Here is an 18,601-nt window from a genome sequence, read left to right on the forward strand (position 1 = left end):
CTTGGTGCGGTGGTGAGTTCTCTAGGTCGACTCAGCCTCAAATGAGTACCTGGTGCGGTGGTGGGTTCTCTAGGTGGACTCAGCCTCAAATGAGTACCTGGTGCGGTGGTGGGATCTCTAGGTCGACTCAGCCTCAAATGAGTACCTGGTGCGGTGGTGGGATCTCTAGGTCGACTCAGCCTCAAATGAGTACCTGGTGCGGTGGTGGGTTCTCTAGGTCGACTCAGCCTCAAATGAGTACCTGGTGCGGTGGTGGGTTCTCTAAGTCGATTCAGCCTCAAATGAGTACCTGGTGCGGTGGTGAGTTCTCTAGGTCGACTCAGCCTCAAATGAGTACTTGGTGCGGTGTTGTGTCCCCTAGGTAGACTCGTGTGAGCGTGCGCGTGCGTGAGTGTGAGCGTGAGCATGAGTGCGCGTGTGTGCGTGTGAGTGAGTGTGAGTGAGTGCGTGTGCGTACCTGCTGGAAGTAGGCAGTGAAGCGGTGCATGTACTGGTCGTAGGGCAGGATGGCGTGGGTCTCGGGTGTGAGTGTGTGTGTGTGAGCGTGTGTGTGTGCGTGTGTGTGTGAGTGTGTGTGTGTGAGCGTGAGTGTGTGTGTGAGTGTGTGCGTGAGCGTGCGTGAGCGCGCGTGAGTGTGTGTGTGTGAGCGTGTGTGTGTGCGTGTGTGTGTGAGTGTGTGGGTCTCGGTGCGTGAGTGTGTGTGTGCGAGCGTGTGTGTGTGCGTGAGTGTGTGCGTGTGAGTGCGTGCGTGTGCGTACCTGCTGGAAGTAGGCAGTGAAGCGGTGCATGTACTGGTCGTAGGGCAGGATGGCGTGGGTCTCGGCGCGGTACACGTTGCTGTACCACGTGCCCAGCAGCGCCAGCAGCACCGGCACGTTGCGCTCCAGCGGAGCCTCCTGGAAGTGCTTGTCCTGGGCAAGGCGACGGCAAGTGTCGGCGGTGTTGTTGTTGTTGTTGTGGTGTTGTGTTGTGATGTTGTGTTGTTGTGTTGTGATGTTGTTGTGGTGTTGTTGTTGTGATGTTGTTGTGGTGTTGTGTTGTGATGTTGTGTTGTTGTTGTGTTGTTGTTGTGGTGTTGTGTTGTTGTGTTGTTATGCTGTTGTTGTTGTTGTGGTGTTGTTGTGTTGTGATGTTGTGTTGTGATGTTGTTGTGTTGTTGTTGTGTTGTGGTGTTGTTGTTGTGTTGTTATGTTGTTGTTGTGTTGTTGTGTTGTTGTTGTGTTGCTGTTGTGTTGCTGTTGTGTTGTTGTGTTGTTGTTGTGTTGTTGTTGTGTTGTTGTTGTTGTGTTGTTGTTGTGTTGTGATGTTGTTGTGTTGTTGTTGTTGTTGAGTTGTAGTGGGCGACGTGGGTGGCGGCACTCACCAGCCAGTGGGCGCCATCCAGCAGCTTCTCAAAGTTGTCGAAGCCTGTCACGTGGGGAGGGGGGGGTCACGTGGGGAGGGGGGGGGGTCACGTGGGGAGGGGGGGGTCACGTGGGGAGGGGGGGGTCACGTGGGGAGGGGGGGGGGTCACGTGGTGATGGGGGAGGGGCAGGTGGTGAGTGGGGGGGGGGTCACGTGGGGAGGGGGGGTCAGGTGGTGAGTGGGGGGGGGGGGTCAGGTGGTGAGGGGGGGGGTCACCGGGGGAGGTCAGGTGGTAAGTGGGGGGGGTCACGTGGGGAGTGGGGGGGGGGTAGGTGGTGAGTGGGGGGGTCACGGGGGGGGGCAGGTGGTGTGTGGGGGGAGGGGTTAGGTGGTGAGTGGTGAGGGTCTGGTGAGTGGTGAGTGGTGAGGGTCTGGTGAGTTTATGAGTGGTGAGTGGTGAGGGTTAGGTGAGTTGATGAGTGGTGAGGGTCTGGTGAGGTGGTGAGGGTTAGGTGGGTTTATGAGTGGTGAGTGGTGAGGGTTAGGTGAGTTTGAGTGGTGAGTGGTGAGGGTCTGGTGAGTGGTGAGTGGTGAGGGTTAGGTGGGTTTATGAGTGGTGAGTGGTGAGGGTTAGGTGAGTTGGTGAGTGGTGAGTGGTGAGGCTCTGGTGAGTGGTGAGTGGTGAGGGTTAGGTGAGTGGTGAGTGGTGAGGCTCACCGATGTGCAGGGCGATGGAGAGACCGATGGCTGACCACAGAGAGTATCGCCCGCCCACCCACTGCACAAAGACAAAGGTCCCCCATGTAGCCCACACACGCTGTTGTGGCAAGTGCTGTTAGCGAGCAGCGCCTATGTGGGTGTGGTGTGGCTAAGACCACGCCCGGCCGCCTTTGTCTCTCCCAGTGATGATGTATGATGCACACCACCGCACCAGGCACTCATTTAAGGCCGAGTCAACCTAGGGGAGGCCCAGGACCGGTTCAGATATTCGCCACAGTTATTATCCAGAGACTCACCCAGAGACCCACACAGAGACTCACTGACATACACAGAGACACAGAGACTCACCCAGAGACCCACACAGAGACACACATAGAGACTCACTGACACACACAGAGACACAGAGACTCACACAGAGACTCACACAGAGACCCACACAAAGACTCAATGACACAGACAGAGACCCACAGACTCACCCAGAGACTCACAGACACACACAGAGACCCAGAGAGACACACAGAGACACACACAGAGACACACACAGAGACTCACCCAGAGACTCACAGACACACACAGAGACCCAGAGAGTCACCCAGAGACACACCCAGAGACTCACACAGAGACTCACACAGAGATTCACTGACACACTCAGAGACTCACCCAGAGACACACACAGAGACACACACAGAGACACACACAGAGACACACACAGAGACTCACTGAACCCACGACCTCCTGCGTAGCAGGCGAGGTAGTCAACATCTCCTAGCCAGCGAGGCGAACCGTGAACCCAAGGCGCTGCGCATGTGTGCGTACTCACGTCCCAGAACTCAAACATGTTGGCCGTGTCGATCCCGAACGCCTGCACCTTGGGCTGTGTGACAACGAGCGCACACGAAGAGAAGGGCAAGCCGTGGTGTCAAGGGGTCCCTCAAGGTCATCGTCTCAAGGTGACCTCGTGATGTCAAGGTCACCTCGTTCGAGTGTCAAGGTGACCTCGTGTCACCTGAGTTCGAGTCTCAAGGTGACCTCGCGTGACCTGAGTTCAAGTGTCAAGGTGACCTCAGGTGACCTGAGTTCAAGTGTCAAGGTGACCTCAGGTGACCTGAGTTCGAGTGTCCAGGTGACCTCGTGTCACCCGAGTTCAAGTGTCAAGGTGACCTCACGTGACCTGAGTTCAAGTGTCAGTGATCTCGTGTGACCTGAGTTCAAGTGTCAAGGTGACCTCACGTGACCTGAGTTCAAGTGTCAAGGTGACCTGAGTTCAAGTGTCAAGGTGACCTCGTCTCACCTGAGTTCAAGTGTCAAGGTGACCTCGTCTCACCTGAGTTCAAGTGTCAAGGTGACCTCGTCTCACCTGAATTCAAGTGTCAAGGTGACCTCGTGTCACCTGAGTTCAAGTGTCAGACGTGGGAGGGTGGGGGCGGGGGTTGGGTCAGGGGTGGGCGGGGGTGGGGGTGAGGTGGGAGGGTGGGGGTGGGGTCAGGGGTGGGGGTATTGGCGGGGTGGGGGCGAGGGTGGGAGGGTGGGGGGTCAGGGGTGGGGTAGTGGTGGGGGTGGGGTCAGGGGTGGGGGCGGGGTGGGGTCAGGGGAGGGGGTGGGGGGGTGGGGGTAGTGGGGGTGGGGGGTGGGGGGTGGGGCTGGCACTCACCCCGTTCGTGGAGAGTGCCACGAAATGCTTGGCGACAGCGGAAGCCTGGAAAGTAAACAGAAGAGACGGTCGGCATAGTTACGGTCGGCGTGGTTACGGGAGACGCGTGGTTACGGTCGGCGTGGTTACGGGAGACGCGTGGTTACGGGAGATGCGTGGTTACGGGAGATGCGTGGTTACGGGAGACGCGTGGTTACGGGAGACGCGTGGTTACGGGAGATGCGTGGTTACGGGAGATGCGTGGTTACGGGAGATGCGTGGTTACGGGAGATGCGTGGTTACGGGCAGCGTAGTTACGGGTGGCGTGGTTACGGGTGGCGTGGTTACGGGAGACGCGGTTACGGGAGACGTGTGGTTACGGGCGGCATGGTAACGGGAGATGCGTGGTTACGGGTGATGTGCGTGTCAAAAACTTCCCACGGAAGCGGATATTACCGAGCTACTTGTGAGATCCCTTTCTACTTCAAGTGACACTCCGGTCCACACAGATCAATCCACGGAGGCGGACAGTGTCGGAGACATCACTGGCAGGAGGTCACGGGACAGACCCAGGTAATGTAAGTTGACCGAGTGATTTATCCGCCCGGCGCTCCACACATTGTTGTGAGCATCGCTCATCAGCCCTCCGTTGTTGTTGGAGGGCGACTGCCTCCAACTGCCCAGTAGCGTCCTTCACGAGCCTCCTCCACAGAGGCCGATCTTGACACCGCTGGTACCAGTCATCAGCAAGTCCACTCAGCTCCACGTCCTCCTGTACCACATCACTCCATCTCTTCTCTAGCCCGTGCCTCGCCCGTTTAGTTGGGTCTATGTGGCCAAACCGAAGCTGATTTGGCATGCGGTGGCTGGGCACGCAGTGGCTGGGCATGTGGGCTACGTGACCCAGCCAACGCATGGACACACACGGACAGGCACATAGATGCACAGACACACGGACGAACACACGGACAGACACGTGGACAGACACACAGCCACACACGGACACACATGGATACACACAGATGGACACACGGGCAGACACACACAGGCACACACAGACACACATACACATGGACGGACACACACGGACAGACACACGGACAGACACACGGACACACACGTACAGACACACGGACGATCACACGGACAGACACTCAGACACATGGGTGCAGTATTCTCACATCTTTTGCTTTCTCCAGGAACCAGGCTTTTGCCGACTCAGCGTTGGTGATGGTCTCCTGAGTGGTGAACGTCTGCACACGTCCACATCAACATCAACGTCGTCAACATCAACATCGTCGCAACATCGTCAACACCATCGTCATCGTCAACATCACCAACATCGTCAACATCAACATCGTTAACATCAACATCGTAAATATCAATATCATCAACATCATCGCAACATCATCGTCAACATCATAATCGTCAACATCACCAACATCGTCAACATCGTTAACATCAACATCGTAAATATCAATATCATCAACATCATCGCAACATCATCGTCAACATCATAATCGTCAACATCAACATCATCGCAACATAATCGCAACATCATCGTCAACATCGTAAATATCAATATCATCAACATCATCACATCATCGTCAACATCATCGTCAACATCAACATCATCGCAACATAATCGCAACATCATCGTCAACATCAACATCGTCAACATCAACATCATCGTCAACATCATCGTCGTCGACATCATTGTCAACGTCATCATAAACGTCACCGCCACTACAGACAACACTACACCAACCCACCCCCCACGTCTCGAACATTCACAATGGCCGGGACGCCGGGTAGTTTAGAAGCCTTGATGAAGAGGGTGGCGATGAAGAGGGTGATGATGAAGAGGGCGGTGTGAGTGGCTCATGATGGACTGCCGTGTACCTTGGAGGCGATGATGAAGAGGGCGGTGATGAAGAGGGCGGTGATGAAGAGGGTGGTGATGAAGAGGGCGGTGATGAAGAGGGTGGTGATGAAGAGGGTGGTGATGAAGAGGGCGGTGCAAGTGGCTCACGATGGACTGCCGTGTACCTTGGAGGCGATGATGAAGAGGGCGGTGATGAAGAGGGTGATGATGAAGAGGGTGGTGATGAAGAGGGTGATGATGAAGAGGGTGATGATGAAGAGGGTGGTGATGAAGAGGGCGGTGATGAAGAGGGTGGTGATGAAGAGGGCGGTGATGAAGAGGGTGGTGATGATGAGGGTGGTGATGAAGAGGGTGGTGATGAAGAGGGTGATGATGAAGAGGGTGATGATGAAGAGGGTGATGATGAAGAGGGTGATGATGAAGAGGGCAGTGCAAGTGGCTCACGATGGACTGCCGTGTACCTTGGAGGCGATGATGAAGAGGGTGGTGATGAAGAGGGCGGTGATGAAGAGGGCGGTGATTAAGAGGGTGATGATGAAGAGGGCGGTGATGAAGAGGGCGGTGCGAGTGGCTCACGATGGACTGCCGTGTACCGTGGAGGCGATGATGAAGAGGGTGGTGATGAAGAGGGCGGTGATGAAGAGGGTGATGATGAAGAGGGTGATGATGAAGAGGGCGATGATGAAGAGGGTGATGATGAAGAGGGCGGTGATGAAGAGGGTGATGATGAAGAGGGCGATGATGAAGAGGGTGATGATGAAGAGGGTGGTGATGAAGAGGGCGATGATGAAGAGGGTGGTGATGAAGAGGGCGGTGCGAGTGGCTCACGATGGACTGCCGTGTACCTTGGAGGCGATGATGAAGAGGGTGGTGATGAAGAGGGTGATGATGAAGAGGGCGATGATGAAGAGGGTGATGATGAAGAGGGTGATGATGAAGAGGGCGGTGATGAAGAGGGCGGTGATGAAGAGGGCGGTGATGAAGAGGGTGGTGATGAAGAGGGCGGTGCGAGTGGCTCACGATGGACTGCCGTGTACCTTGGAGGCGATGATGAAGAGGGCGGTGATGAAGAGGGTGGTGATGAAGAGGGCGGTGATGAAGAGGGTGGTGATGAAGAGGGTGGCGATGAAGAGGGTGGTGATGAAGAGGGTGGTGATGAAGAGGGCGGTGCGAGTGGCTCACGATGGACTGCCGTGTACCTTGGAGGCGATGATGAAGAGGGCGGTGATGAAGAGGGTGATGATGAAGAGGGTGGTGATGAAGAGGGTGATGATGAAGAGGGTGATGATGAAGAGGGCGGTGATGAAGAGGGTGGTGATGAAGAGGGCGGTGCGAGTGGCTCACGATGGACTGCCGTGTACCTTGGAGGCGATGATGAAGAGGGCGGTGATGAAGAGGGTGGTGATGAAGAGGGTGGTGATGAAGAGGGCGGTGATGAAGAGGGTGGCGATGAAGAGGGCGGTGATGAAGAGGGTGGTGATGAAGAGGGCGGTGCGAGTGGCTCACGATGGACTGCCGTGTACCTTGGAGGCGATGATGAAGAGGGTGGTGTCGGGCTGCAGGCTGGCCAGCGTCTTGGCTAGGTGCGTGCCGTCGATGTTGGAGATGAACGAGACGCTGGGACCCCCCACGGAGTAGGGCTTCAGGGCCTCCGTCACCATCAGGGGGCCCTGCGCACGTGGCCGCAGAGGTAAAGATGTAGGGGTTATTACGGGAGAAAAGGCGGACGAGAAACACAGGGGTGTCTGCACCCGCACACACGGGTGGCCACACCAACGTCCGCATCCGTTAACCACTGGGGGGCCATGGGGGCTCTATGATCCCCCATAACCCCGCCCCTCCGAGGGGATCTCTATAAAAGGCGGGGAGCCAGAGAGCTCGGGGCCAGTTGGACACGAAGCTGACCAGTGAAGACTGAAGACTCGGAGATTAGGCCCTGGGACTCCCCTGTCTCGCTGCCCTTGTCAGGGCCGAGCTGGGTAAGCCAGCGGCGCGGCCCAAGAACTCCCGGACCTCTGCCCTTGTGAGGGCAAGACCGGCTTAGCTGGTGGCGAGATCTGTGCTTGCCAGGGCCAGATCAGTCAGCCTCCCGTAGCCCATTAGAGGAGGACTGGGGAACAGGACAGAGGGCTTAGTACTTGGGTGGGTTCCCACATAGTACGGGTGAAGGGGCCGTTACCCCTTCAACTATTGTGTCTGTCCCTGAGTTAATAAAAAGAGTGTGCCTCAACTCCGACGTCGTCTCCCTGAACTCACTACAAAGGTAAAGGCACCACCCCCTCCCCGCCCGTGTAGCCCACGCGGGCCGCTGGGGCAAGTGCTTACGAAGCGGAGTGGTGTGGCCGGATGATGATGATGTGTGGGTTTTGATTTAATGCTTTCGTGACTGCAGGGATTCATATTCTTGGTTCTTTCGGTAAAGTCACGTAGCAGGGAAATAATACAATAATACAAATATTAAACAATACAATTCTCACGACGTTTCCACTGCAACACAAGCAATCATCATCAGGTGTGAAATCCACAGCAAGAATTTTTTTAAAAAGTGCCGTTTTTTAAATCCTTTATATTAAGTTCACTTGCTTGCTTGCGCGCTTACGACCGTGCAAATCTTTCGGTCGTTTTTTAACCCACTTCCCGCGATCCAATCGAGCTGACATTTTGCACACAGACTCGTTGTGCGAGACAATTAATTTTCGTGAAAATTTTACACTTTTTAGGAAAAAAAAAATTATATTTAATTACCAATTGCTTAATGGTAGCAGGCAATCATCTGACCCATAGGTGGCAGCCATCTCAAGCCAGAGGACGAGAGGACTCTAGCCACCACGCATATAAAGGATTTAAAGTGAAAAACTTTGTTTTTACGGGTTATACTTTTTCTCTCAAATTTTCTTGCTGTGGATTTCACACCTGATGATGATTGCTTGATGATCTTGATGCTGATAAGTGTGATGATGACGATGCTGATGATGATGAGTGTCATGATGCTGCTGCTGCTGATGATGATGATGATTATAATGAGTGTGATGATGATGCTGATGATGATGATTATAATGAGTGTGATGATGATGCTGATGATGATGATTATAATGAGTGTGATGATCTTGATGCTGATAAGTGTGATGATGATGATGCTGATGATGATGAATGTAATGCTGTTGCTGCTGCTGATGATTATAATGAGTGTGATGATGATGATGCTGATAAGTGTGATGATGATGATGATGATGATGAGTGTCATGATGCTGCTGCTGATGATGATGATGATTATAATGAGTGTGATGATGATGCTGATGTTGATGCTGCTGCTGCTGATGATGATGATGATGATTATAATGAGTGTGATGATGATGCTGATAAGTGTGATGATGATGAGTGTGATGATTATGCTGCTGATGATGATGATTATAATGAGTGTGATGATGATGCTGATGTTGATGCTGCTGCTGCTGATGATGATGATGATTATAATGAGTGTGATGATGATGCTGATAAGTGTGATGATGATGAGTGTCATGATGCTGCTGCTGCTGCTGATGATGATTATAATGAGTGTGATGATTATGCTGCTGCCGATGATGATGCTGATGATAATGAGTGTGATGATCTTGATGCTGATAAGTGTGATGATGATGAGTGTCATGATGCTGCTGCTGATGATGATGATGATTATAATGAATGTGATTCTGCTGCCGATGATGCTGTTGAGTGTGTGGAGTGGCGAAACTCACCAGGTCCGACCCTCCGATGCCAATGTTCACCACGTGAGTCATGGGCTTCCCCGTGTAGCCCAGCCACTCGCCGGAGCGCACGCGCTGCACAAAGACAAAGGTCCCCCGTGTAGCCTCGACCGACTGCTGCGGGCAAGTGCTGTTAGCAAAATTCTTTCGCACCGTACGTAGCCAACAACAACAACAGCAACCTAAACACACAAAGCAGTTGCGAAGCAATGAGTTCGTCGATGTAGATGGCGATTTGAGAGTGTACGGGTCCTGTGGCTTCCTGATATCGGAAGGAAGAGCGCGTTCCAGACGGCCGCGGAAGGGAATCCCAAAGCGCCGCGGGGTTGTGTGTGTGTGTACATGTGTGTATGTGTGTGTGTGTACATGTGTGTACGTGTGTGTGTACATGTGTGTACGTGTGTGTGTGTGTACATGTGTGTACGTGTGTGTGTGTGTACATGTGTGTACGTGTGTGTGTATATGTGTGTGTACGTGTGTGTGTGTAAACGTGTGTGCGTACCTGTGTACGTGTGTGTACATGCGTGTGTGTACGTATGTGTGTGTACACGTGTGTGTCATCTCGGTCAGTCGACCCGTGGCACCTGGGTCTGCCCCGTGACCTCCTGCCAGCGGGCTTTCGACACTTCACGTGGCCTCAAGGTGCACTTGGCCTGGCACAAGCATCGTGGTGACGTCACCGCCACTTAGTGGCGAATGGCGGTTGTTGTTGTTGTTGTGTACATGAGTGTGTGTACACGTGTGTCTGTGTACGTATGTGTGTGTACATGTGTGTGTACATGCGTGTGTGTACACGTGTGCCGTGCCGGCCTTCATAGGTGCCACTCGCTAACAGCACTTGCCCCAACAGTCCGTCAAGGCTACACGGGGCATCTTTGCCTTCTGTGTGTGTACCCACGTGACAGAAGGCCTTCATCTTCTCGAGCACGGCCTTCACTCCGGGCATCACGTCTTTCCCCTCCAGCATCAGCGGCTTCCCCGAGCGGTTCCTCAGCGCCACGTGCAGAACTGCACGGTGCTGTGCACGCACACACCAAAGACAAAGGTGCCGTCCAATGTGTAGCCTTCAAGACTGCTGGGGCAAGTCGCAGGCCGTCGATAATTGCAACCAGCTTCATCAGGCGACAGACAGATTGGGCGTGAATGTTGTGGCTTGGCTCTCCAACACACAACCGGTGTGCTGTACTGATATACTACACTCTACACTACACTATACACTACATTATACACTACTATACACTACACTACTATACACTACACTTATACACTGCACTATACACTACTATACACAATACACTACACTATACACTACGCTACTATACACTACTATACACTACACTACTATACACTACACTACTATACAATACACTACTATACACTACTATACATTACACTATACACTACACTACTATACACTATACTATACACTGCACTATACACTACACACTACAATACACTACACTATACACTACACTATACACTACTATACACAATACACTACACTACTATACACTACACTACTATATACTACTATACACAATACACTACACTATACACTACACTACTATACACTACACTACTATACACTACACTACACCATACACTACAATACACTACACAATACACTACACTATACACTACTATACACTACACTACACACTAGTGCTGTACTAGTAACGAATTGGCACGTTCTGTCTACGTGACAACCCTCACTAGTTGGCTGTCGGGTGGTGGCGGGTTTAACGACACAACATTTATACATTCACGCAATCTCACCCAAACAAGCCTCTATCACGGTCCTTAAGAACTGATCTCCAACTGCTCAGCTACCCCAGGACCTACAGGTCGCGCTCTCTTGCCGATCCGTGCTTCTGTTAGCGTGGCACCCACAAGGCGCGGAAAACCCATCTCTTTAAACTGAGCCGCAATTTTACATTTTAATCATTCTTATTTATGGCCCAGTCGACCTAGGGATGGATCAGGTCCGGTCTCAGATAATCTTCACCGGTGCATGAGGAGATCTCGAAACAAACCCAGCAGGTGCCATGGGTTGGCCGACTGAGATGACCGGTAGATGCACCACCAACTGTGTACCTCCTACTGTGCCAACTCACTGCGTTTTAACCGCCCGGCGCTTCGCTCGTTGTTGTGAGCTGTCGCTCCTCCGCCCTCCGCTGTTGCTGGAGGGCGACTGCCTCCAAATCCCTGGCAACATCGTTCTTTTCTAGAAGCGACGTGGCCACAAATGATAGCTCAACGAAGTGGCTCGTCGCGTGGAAATGTATCGCAGCCAAATACTGATTTTTAATGTGGAGGGAAAGACCCAGGAGGATCCGGAGAAAAATCCACGTGACCACGGGGAGAGAGACACGCAAACTCCAAATATACAGCAGCAGGCGTCAGGGTCGGGATCGAACCCACGACCTCCTGTACACCAGGCGAGGTAGTTAACATCTCCTAGCCACCATGATGATGATGAGAGAGAGACACGCAAACTCCAAATATACAGCAGGCGTCATGGTCGGGATCGAACCCACGACCTCCTGTACACCAGGCGAGGTAGTCAACATCTAGCCACCGTGATGATGATGAGAGAGACGCAAACTCCAAATATACAGCAGCAGGCGTCAGGGTCGGGATCGAACCCACGACCTCCTGTACACCAGGCGAGGTAGTCAACATCTCCTAGCCATCGTGGCGCTCAAAGCGGTGCTCGTTTTCACGGCTACGCAATCACCAGCGGCAAGTGTTGCCAACACCGTCCCGGGCAGTTTGGCCCGGACGCCGCTCATCCCTCACCTCGGTGAAGTTGATTTTCTCGCCAGAGAACATTTGTTCTCGGGCCTTCTCCACCCCACGTGCCTTTGCCTGGTGAGGTGAGGGGGGGGGGGGGACACGGGGGAGAGGGGGTGAGAGGGTAACAAGAGAGAGAATGAGTGAGTGAGTGAATGAATGGGTGAATTAATGAGCGAATGAATGGGTGAAAGAATTGGTGAATGAATGAGTGAATTAATAGGTGAATGAATGAGTGAATGAATGAGTGCATGAATGGGTGAAAGAATTGAGGAATTAATGAGTGAATGAATGAGTGAATGAATTGGTGAATGAATGGGTGAATGAGTGAATGAATGAGTGAATGGATGGGTGAATTAATGAGCGAATGAATGGGTGAAAAAATGAGCGAATGAATGGGTGAATAAATGGGTGAAAGAATTGGCGAATGAATTAGTGAATGAATAGGTGAATGAATGAGTGAATGAATGGGTGAATGAGTGAATGAATGGGTGAATGAGTGAATGGATGGGTGAATTGATGGGTGAATGAATGGGTGAATGAATGGGTGAATGAGTGAATAAATGGGTGATTGAATGGGTGAATGAGTGAATAAATGGGTGATTGAATGGGTGAATGAGTTCGTGAATGAGTGAATGGATGGGTGAATGAATGGGTGAATGAGTGAATGAATGGGTGAATGAGTGAATGAATGGGTGAATGAGTGAATAAATGGGTGATTGAATGGGTGATTGAATGGGTGAATGAGTTCGTGAATGAGTGAATGGATGGCTGAATGAATGGGTGAATGAGTGAATGAATGGGTGAATGAGTGAATGAGTGAATGAATGGGTGAATGAGTGAATAAATGGGTGATTGAATGGGTGATTGAATGGGTGAATGAGTTCGTGAATGAGTGAATGGATGGGTGAATTAATGGGTGAATGAGTGAATGGATGGGTGAATGAGTGAATGAATGGGTGAATGAATGAGTGAACGAGTGCGAGCAGCTGGGGGGCGAGTGCCGTTCGCGAGGGGCAGCGTCTACCAAGGGCGGCTGGCACGGCACACGAAGGGCAGGGGGTGGGGGCAGCACCACGTGCCCCCCCTCACACCCCCCCCCCCCCCCCCCCGGGGCCGAATTTCCACAGTTCCATTCACGTGAATCAAACATTGGCAATAGGCCGTGCCAGGTGGTGGGGGGTTTAACGGCATGTGTATTTATGCCAAGGCCATAGCCATGGAGTCAACATTGGGGGGGGCAAATCTTCCAGGGGGTCTAGGCCCCCCCCTCCCCCCCAGAAAAAAAACATCGAATTTTAAAAACGAATTTCCTGCCTAAAATATTTAAAAATGCACTAACACATAGGATGGACTTTACATTTTTTTTTTACAATAATGTCTAATAGTGTATTGTAATACATTGCTCTGTTTTTTTTACCTTTTCTTGTTTCATTGTATGTAATGGCAGAGATTAGGGATTAATACAGTACAACCATAACCACAATCATATAAACAGAAATCTATTTTATAGCAATATATTGTGGGGAACATTTGGAGCATATTTGAATATTATTTATTATAATTACGGCATTGATTTATGCGATCTAACCCCCAACTAACAAAAACAAGCCCCTGTACTATGGTAGAGGAGTGCGAGTTGCAATTATAATCGATCCTTGTCAATAAACACTACACCCCGCGCCACCTATGAAGGCAACCGGCACTGTGGCACACGAGGGGGTGGGTGGCCAGCACCACGCCCGGCCGCCTTTGTCTCCCCAGTGGCGATGTTTACACACCGCACCAGGTACTCATTTGAGGCCGAGTTGGTGCGGTGACCAATTGACCCAAAGACTGGCTGAGCTGCCCGCAGGCTGACTGGCTGATGGACAAGCTAATGGACTGACTGATGGACTGACTGATGGACTGGCTGATGGACAAGCTAATGGACTGACTGATGGACTGACTGATGGACTGACTGATGAACCGGCTGATGGACTGACTGATGGACTGACTGATGGACGGGCTCATGGCCTGGATGATAGACTGACTGATGGACTGACTGATGGACTGGATGATGGACTGGCTGATGGACTGACTGATGGACTGAATGATGGAGTGACTGATGGACCAGCTGATGGACTGACTGATGGACCAGCTGATGGACTGGTTGATGGACTGGTTGATGGAGTGACTGATGGACCAGCTGATGGACTGCACGGCAGTGCAGTGTCTCTCTGCAGGTGTTGGCGGTGTCCTCACCATGTCCACGAGCATCTTCATCACCTCTTCATTGATGAGGTTCTTAGAGTAGTCAAAGAGGAGCTCCCCATCCTCGGTCTTCAGCACCGTGCTACACAAAGACAAAGGTCGCCCGGGTAGCCTTGAGCAGACTGTTGGGGCAAGAGCCGTTCGCGAGCGGCCCCTACGAAGGCCGGAACGGCGCACGCTGTGAGAGGCGGTGTGGCCAGAGCCGGGTCCCGGCCGCCCCAGTGGTGACGCTTTCAACACACCGCGCCAGGGACTCATTTATGGCCGAGTCGACCTGGGGGAGGCCCAGAACATGCTTCAGATTTTCATCACTGATGTTGGCCGTGAGCGGGAATCTTACTCGGGTTCATAGCGTAGCGTGCTAACCGCTATACCACCGCTCCCCACACACCGACACCCATAGAGACACATACAGACACACACACCCACACAGACACACACACAGACACACCCAGACACACACACAGACACACACACCCACACAGACACACACACAGACACACCCAGACACACACACAGACACACACACCCACACAGACACACACACAGACACACCCAGACACACACACAGACACACACACCCACACAGACACACACACAGACACACCCAGACACACACACAGACACACACACCCACACAGACACACACCCACACAGATACACCCAGACACACACACACAGACACACACACCCACACAGACACACACAGACAGACACACACAGACACACACCCACACAGACACACCCACACAGACAGACACACCCACACAGACACACCCACGCAGACACACACCCACACAGATACACCCAGACAGACACACACAGACACACACCCACACAGACACACCCAGACAGACACGCACACCCCAGACACCCTTACATAGGCACTGAGCGCAGTTTCAAGTGTCTGCCCCTCCTATATATACACACACACACATATACACACACACCCACACACACACACGATATTATATTATAATTGTCAGGGTCACCAACCCTACACTCGGTCAGAAATAGCCGCGTTAATAATTAAATAACTCGCCCAAAGGTTGGGCACCCAAATTAGCCGGACCCCTAAGTCAGCAAGTCTCACCAGCGGGTCTCGGGTTCCAGCAGACAGCACGCAGGCAGATAAAAAACACAGCCTGCTACAGCCTGCAACAGCCTGCTACAACTTGCAACAGGCTGCTACAGCCTGCGACAGCCTGCGACAGCCTGCGACAGTCTGGGGCAGCTTGCAAGAGGCTGCTACAGCCTGCGACAGCCTGGAACAGCTTGCAACAGGCTGCTACAGCCTGCCACAGCCTGGAACAGCTTGCAACAGGCTGCTACAGCCTGCAACAGCTTGCAACAGGCTGCTACAGCCTGCGACAGCCTGCGACAGTCTGGGGCAGCTTGCAACAGGCTGCTACAGCCTGCAACAGCCTGCTACAGCCTGCTACAGCCTGCTACAGCTTGCAACAGGCTGCTACAGCCTGTGACATCTTGCAACAGCCTGCTACAGCCTGCAACAGCCTGCTACAGCCTGCTACAGCCTGCTACAGCTTGCAACAGGCTGCTACAGCCTGCTAGTGCCTGCTACAGGCTGCTACAGTCTGCTACAGGCTGCTAGTGCCTGCTACAGCCTGCAACAGCTTGCAACAGTCTGAAACAGCCTGATACAGCCTACGACAGTCTGCGACAGCCTACGACAGTCTGTGACAGCCTGCTACAGCCTGCTAGTGCCTGCTACAGCCTGCTACAGCTTGCAACAGCCTGCTACAGCCTACGACAGTCTGCGACAGCCTACGACAGTCTGTGACAGCCTGCTACAGCCTGCTAGTGCCTGCTACAGGCTGCTACAGTCTGCTACAGGCTGCTAGTGCCTGCTACAGCCTGCAACAGCTTGCAACAGCCTGATACAGCCTGATACAGCCTGCTACAGCCTGCAAAAGCCTGCTACAGCCTGCAACAGCCTGCTACAGCCTGCGACAGCCTGCGACAGCCTGCTAACAGCCTGCAACAAGCTACTACACCCTGCAACAGCTTGCAACAGGCTGCTACAGCCTGCTACAGGCTGCTACAGGCTGCTACAGCCTGCTACAGGTTGCTACAGCCTGGAACAGCTTTCAACAGGCTGCTACAGCCTGTTTCAGCCTGATACAGCCTGCTACAGCCTGCTAGTGCCTGCTACAGCCTGCAACAGCTTGCAACAGTCTGAAACAGCCTGCTACAGCCTGATACAGCCTGCTACAGCCTGTAGCAGCTTGCTACAGCCTGCTACAGCCTGCTACAGGCTGCGAGAGGGGCAAGCGCCGTTCGCAAAGTGCCGAGCGGCACCTGCGACGGACGGCGCTACGACACACGAGGGGTGGGTGGCAGCACCACGCCCGGCCGCCTTTGTCTCCCCAGTGGCGATGTTGTTTACACGTGGGGGCAGGTTACTCGTTTTGAGGCTGAGACGACCTCGGGGAAACCCAGGACCGGTTCAGATAATCGTCGCTCACAGATGTTGCACGCGCACACACGCAGATGTTGCACACACAGCACACACACACACACAGATGTTGCACACAGACATTGCACACACGCAGACACACACACAGCACACACACACACAGATGTTGCACACGCACACACGCAGATGTTGTACGCACACACACACACGCAGACACACACACAGCACACACACACACACAGATGTTGCACACGTACACACGCAGATGTTGCACACACGCACACACACGCAGACACACACAGCACACACACACAGATGTTGCACACGCACACACGCAGATGTTGCACACACACACAGACATTGCACACACACACATTACACACACAGACACTGCACACACACACAGACATTACACACACACATTGCTTGCACACACACACACTACACATCAACATACTGCATGCACACACAAATCAACACACACACATACATTACACACACACACATTGCACGCACACACACATCAACACACCGCACACAGACATTGCATGCGCACCGATACACACACACACACACTGCACACAGACACTGCACATACACACACATTGCATGCACACAAACACAGCACTGCTGCTGCTGCTACTTCTGCTGCTACTTCTGCTGCTACTGCTGCTACTGCTGCTGCTACTGCTGCTACTTCTGCTGCTGCTGCTACTGCTACTACTGCTGCTACTGCTGTTGCTACTGCTGCTGCTACTACTGCTGCTGCTGCTGCTACTACTGCTGCTACTGTTGCTGCTGCTACTGCTGCTGCTACTACGACTGCTGCTGCTGCTGCTACTACTGCTGCTACTGCTACTACGACTGCTGCTGCTGCTACTACTGCTACTGCTGCTACTGCTGTTGCTACTGCTGCTGCTACTACTCCTACTGCTGCTGCTACTGCTGCTGCTACTACTGCTGCTGCTGTTGCTACTGCTGCTGCTACTACTCCTACTGCTGCTACTACTGCTGCTGCTACTGCTGCAACTGCTACTACTGCTGCTGCTGCTACTGCTGCTACTACTGCTGCTGCTACTACTGCTGCTGCTACTACTGCTGCTACTGCTGCTGCTACTACTGCTGCTGCTCCTACTGCTGCTACTGCTGCTGCTGCTACTACTGCTGCTACTGCTGCTACTACTGCTACTACTGCTGCTGCTACTACTGCTGCTACTACTGCTGCTACTGCTGCTGCTACTGCTACTACTGCTGCTACTACTACTGCTACTACTGCTGTTGCTACTACTGCTGCTACTGCTACTACTGCTGCTACTGCTGCTGCTACTACTGCTGCTACTACTGCTGCTACTACTGCTACTGCTGCTACTACTGCTGCTACTGCTGCTGCTACTACTGCTGCTACTGCTGCTACTACTGCTGCTGCTACTGCTGCTACTGCTACTACGACTGCTGCTACTGCTGCTGCTACTGCTACTACTGCTGCTGCTACTACTGCTGCTGCTACTACTGCTGCTGCTACTGCTGCTGCTACTGCTGCAGCTACTGCTGCTGCTGCTACTGCTGCTGCTACTGCTGCTGCTACTGCTGCTGCTACTGCTGCTGCTACTGCTGCTGCTACTGCTGCTGCTACTGCTGCTCACCTGAACTTGTCGAAGCGCTTCGGGTCATCGTGGAAGAGCGTGCGCATGTGCAGGGCGGAGGCGTTTGCCGCGTGCCACTCGCAGAGCTTCTTGAAGGTCGGCTCGGCGCTCAGGGCTGGGAGGACCATCGTGGTGGTGGTGGTGGTGGTCGTG

General features: G+C 52.9%; 1 protein-coding gene across 1 annotated transcript in view; it reads right to left on the reverse strand.

Moving 5' to 3' along the window:
• The window catches only part of LOC133357926 (glucose-6-phosphate isomerase-like), a 26,266-nt gene extending 7,681 nt beyond the window's left edge, over positions 1 to 18,585 (reverse strand). Inside the window, exons 1-12 of the mRNA XM_061576114.1 lie at positions 18,449 to 18,585; positions 14,360 to 14,450; positions 12,122 to 12,190; positions 10,221 to 10,340; positions 9,314 to 9,397; positions 7,103 to 7,249; positions 4,876 to 4,947; positions 3,716 to 3,760; positions 2,885 to 2,938; positions 2,062 to 2,122; positions 1,364 to 1,407; positions 759 to 911 (exon numbers count right to left, since the gene is read on the reverse strand). Coding sequence (XP_061432098.1) covers positions 759 to 911; positions 1,364 to 1,407; positions 2,062 to 2,122; positions 2,885 to 2,938; positions 3,716 to 3,760; positions 4,876 to 4,947; positions 7,103 to 7,249; positions 9,314 to 9,397; positions 10,221 to 10,340; positions 12,122 to 12,190; positions 14,360 to 14,450; positions 18,449 to 18,576 — 1,068 coding nt within the window. The 5' untranslated portion in view covers positions 18,577 to 18,585. The remainder of the gene's footprint in view (positions 1 to 758; positions 912 to 1,363; positions 1,408 to 2,061; positions 2,123 to 2,884; positions 2,939 to 3,715; positions 3,761 to 4,875; positions 4,948 to 7,102; positions 7,250 to 9,313; positions 9,398 to 10,220; positions 10,341 to 12,121; positions 12,191 to 14,359; positions 14,451 to 18,448) is intronic.
• Between the last annotated feature and the right edge of the window lie 16 nt (positions 18,586 to 18,601).

The sequence above is a fragment of the Lethenteron reissneri genome, chromosome 60 (genome assembly GCF_015708825.2).
Source record: "Lethenteron reissneri isolate LAM-NWPU_2019-01 chromosome 60, ASM1570882v1, whole genome shotgun sequence".
NCBI lineage: Eukaryota > Metazoa > Chordata > Hyperoartia > Petromyzontiformes > Petromyzontidae > Lethenteron > Lethenteron reissneri.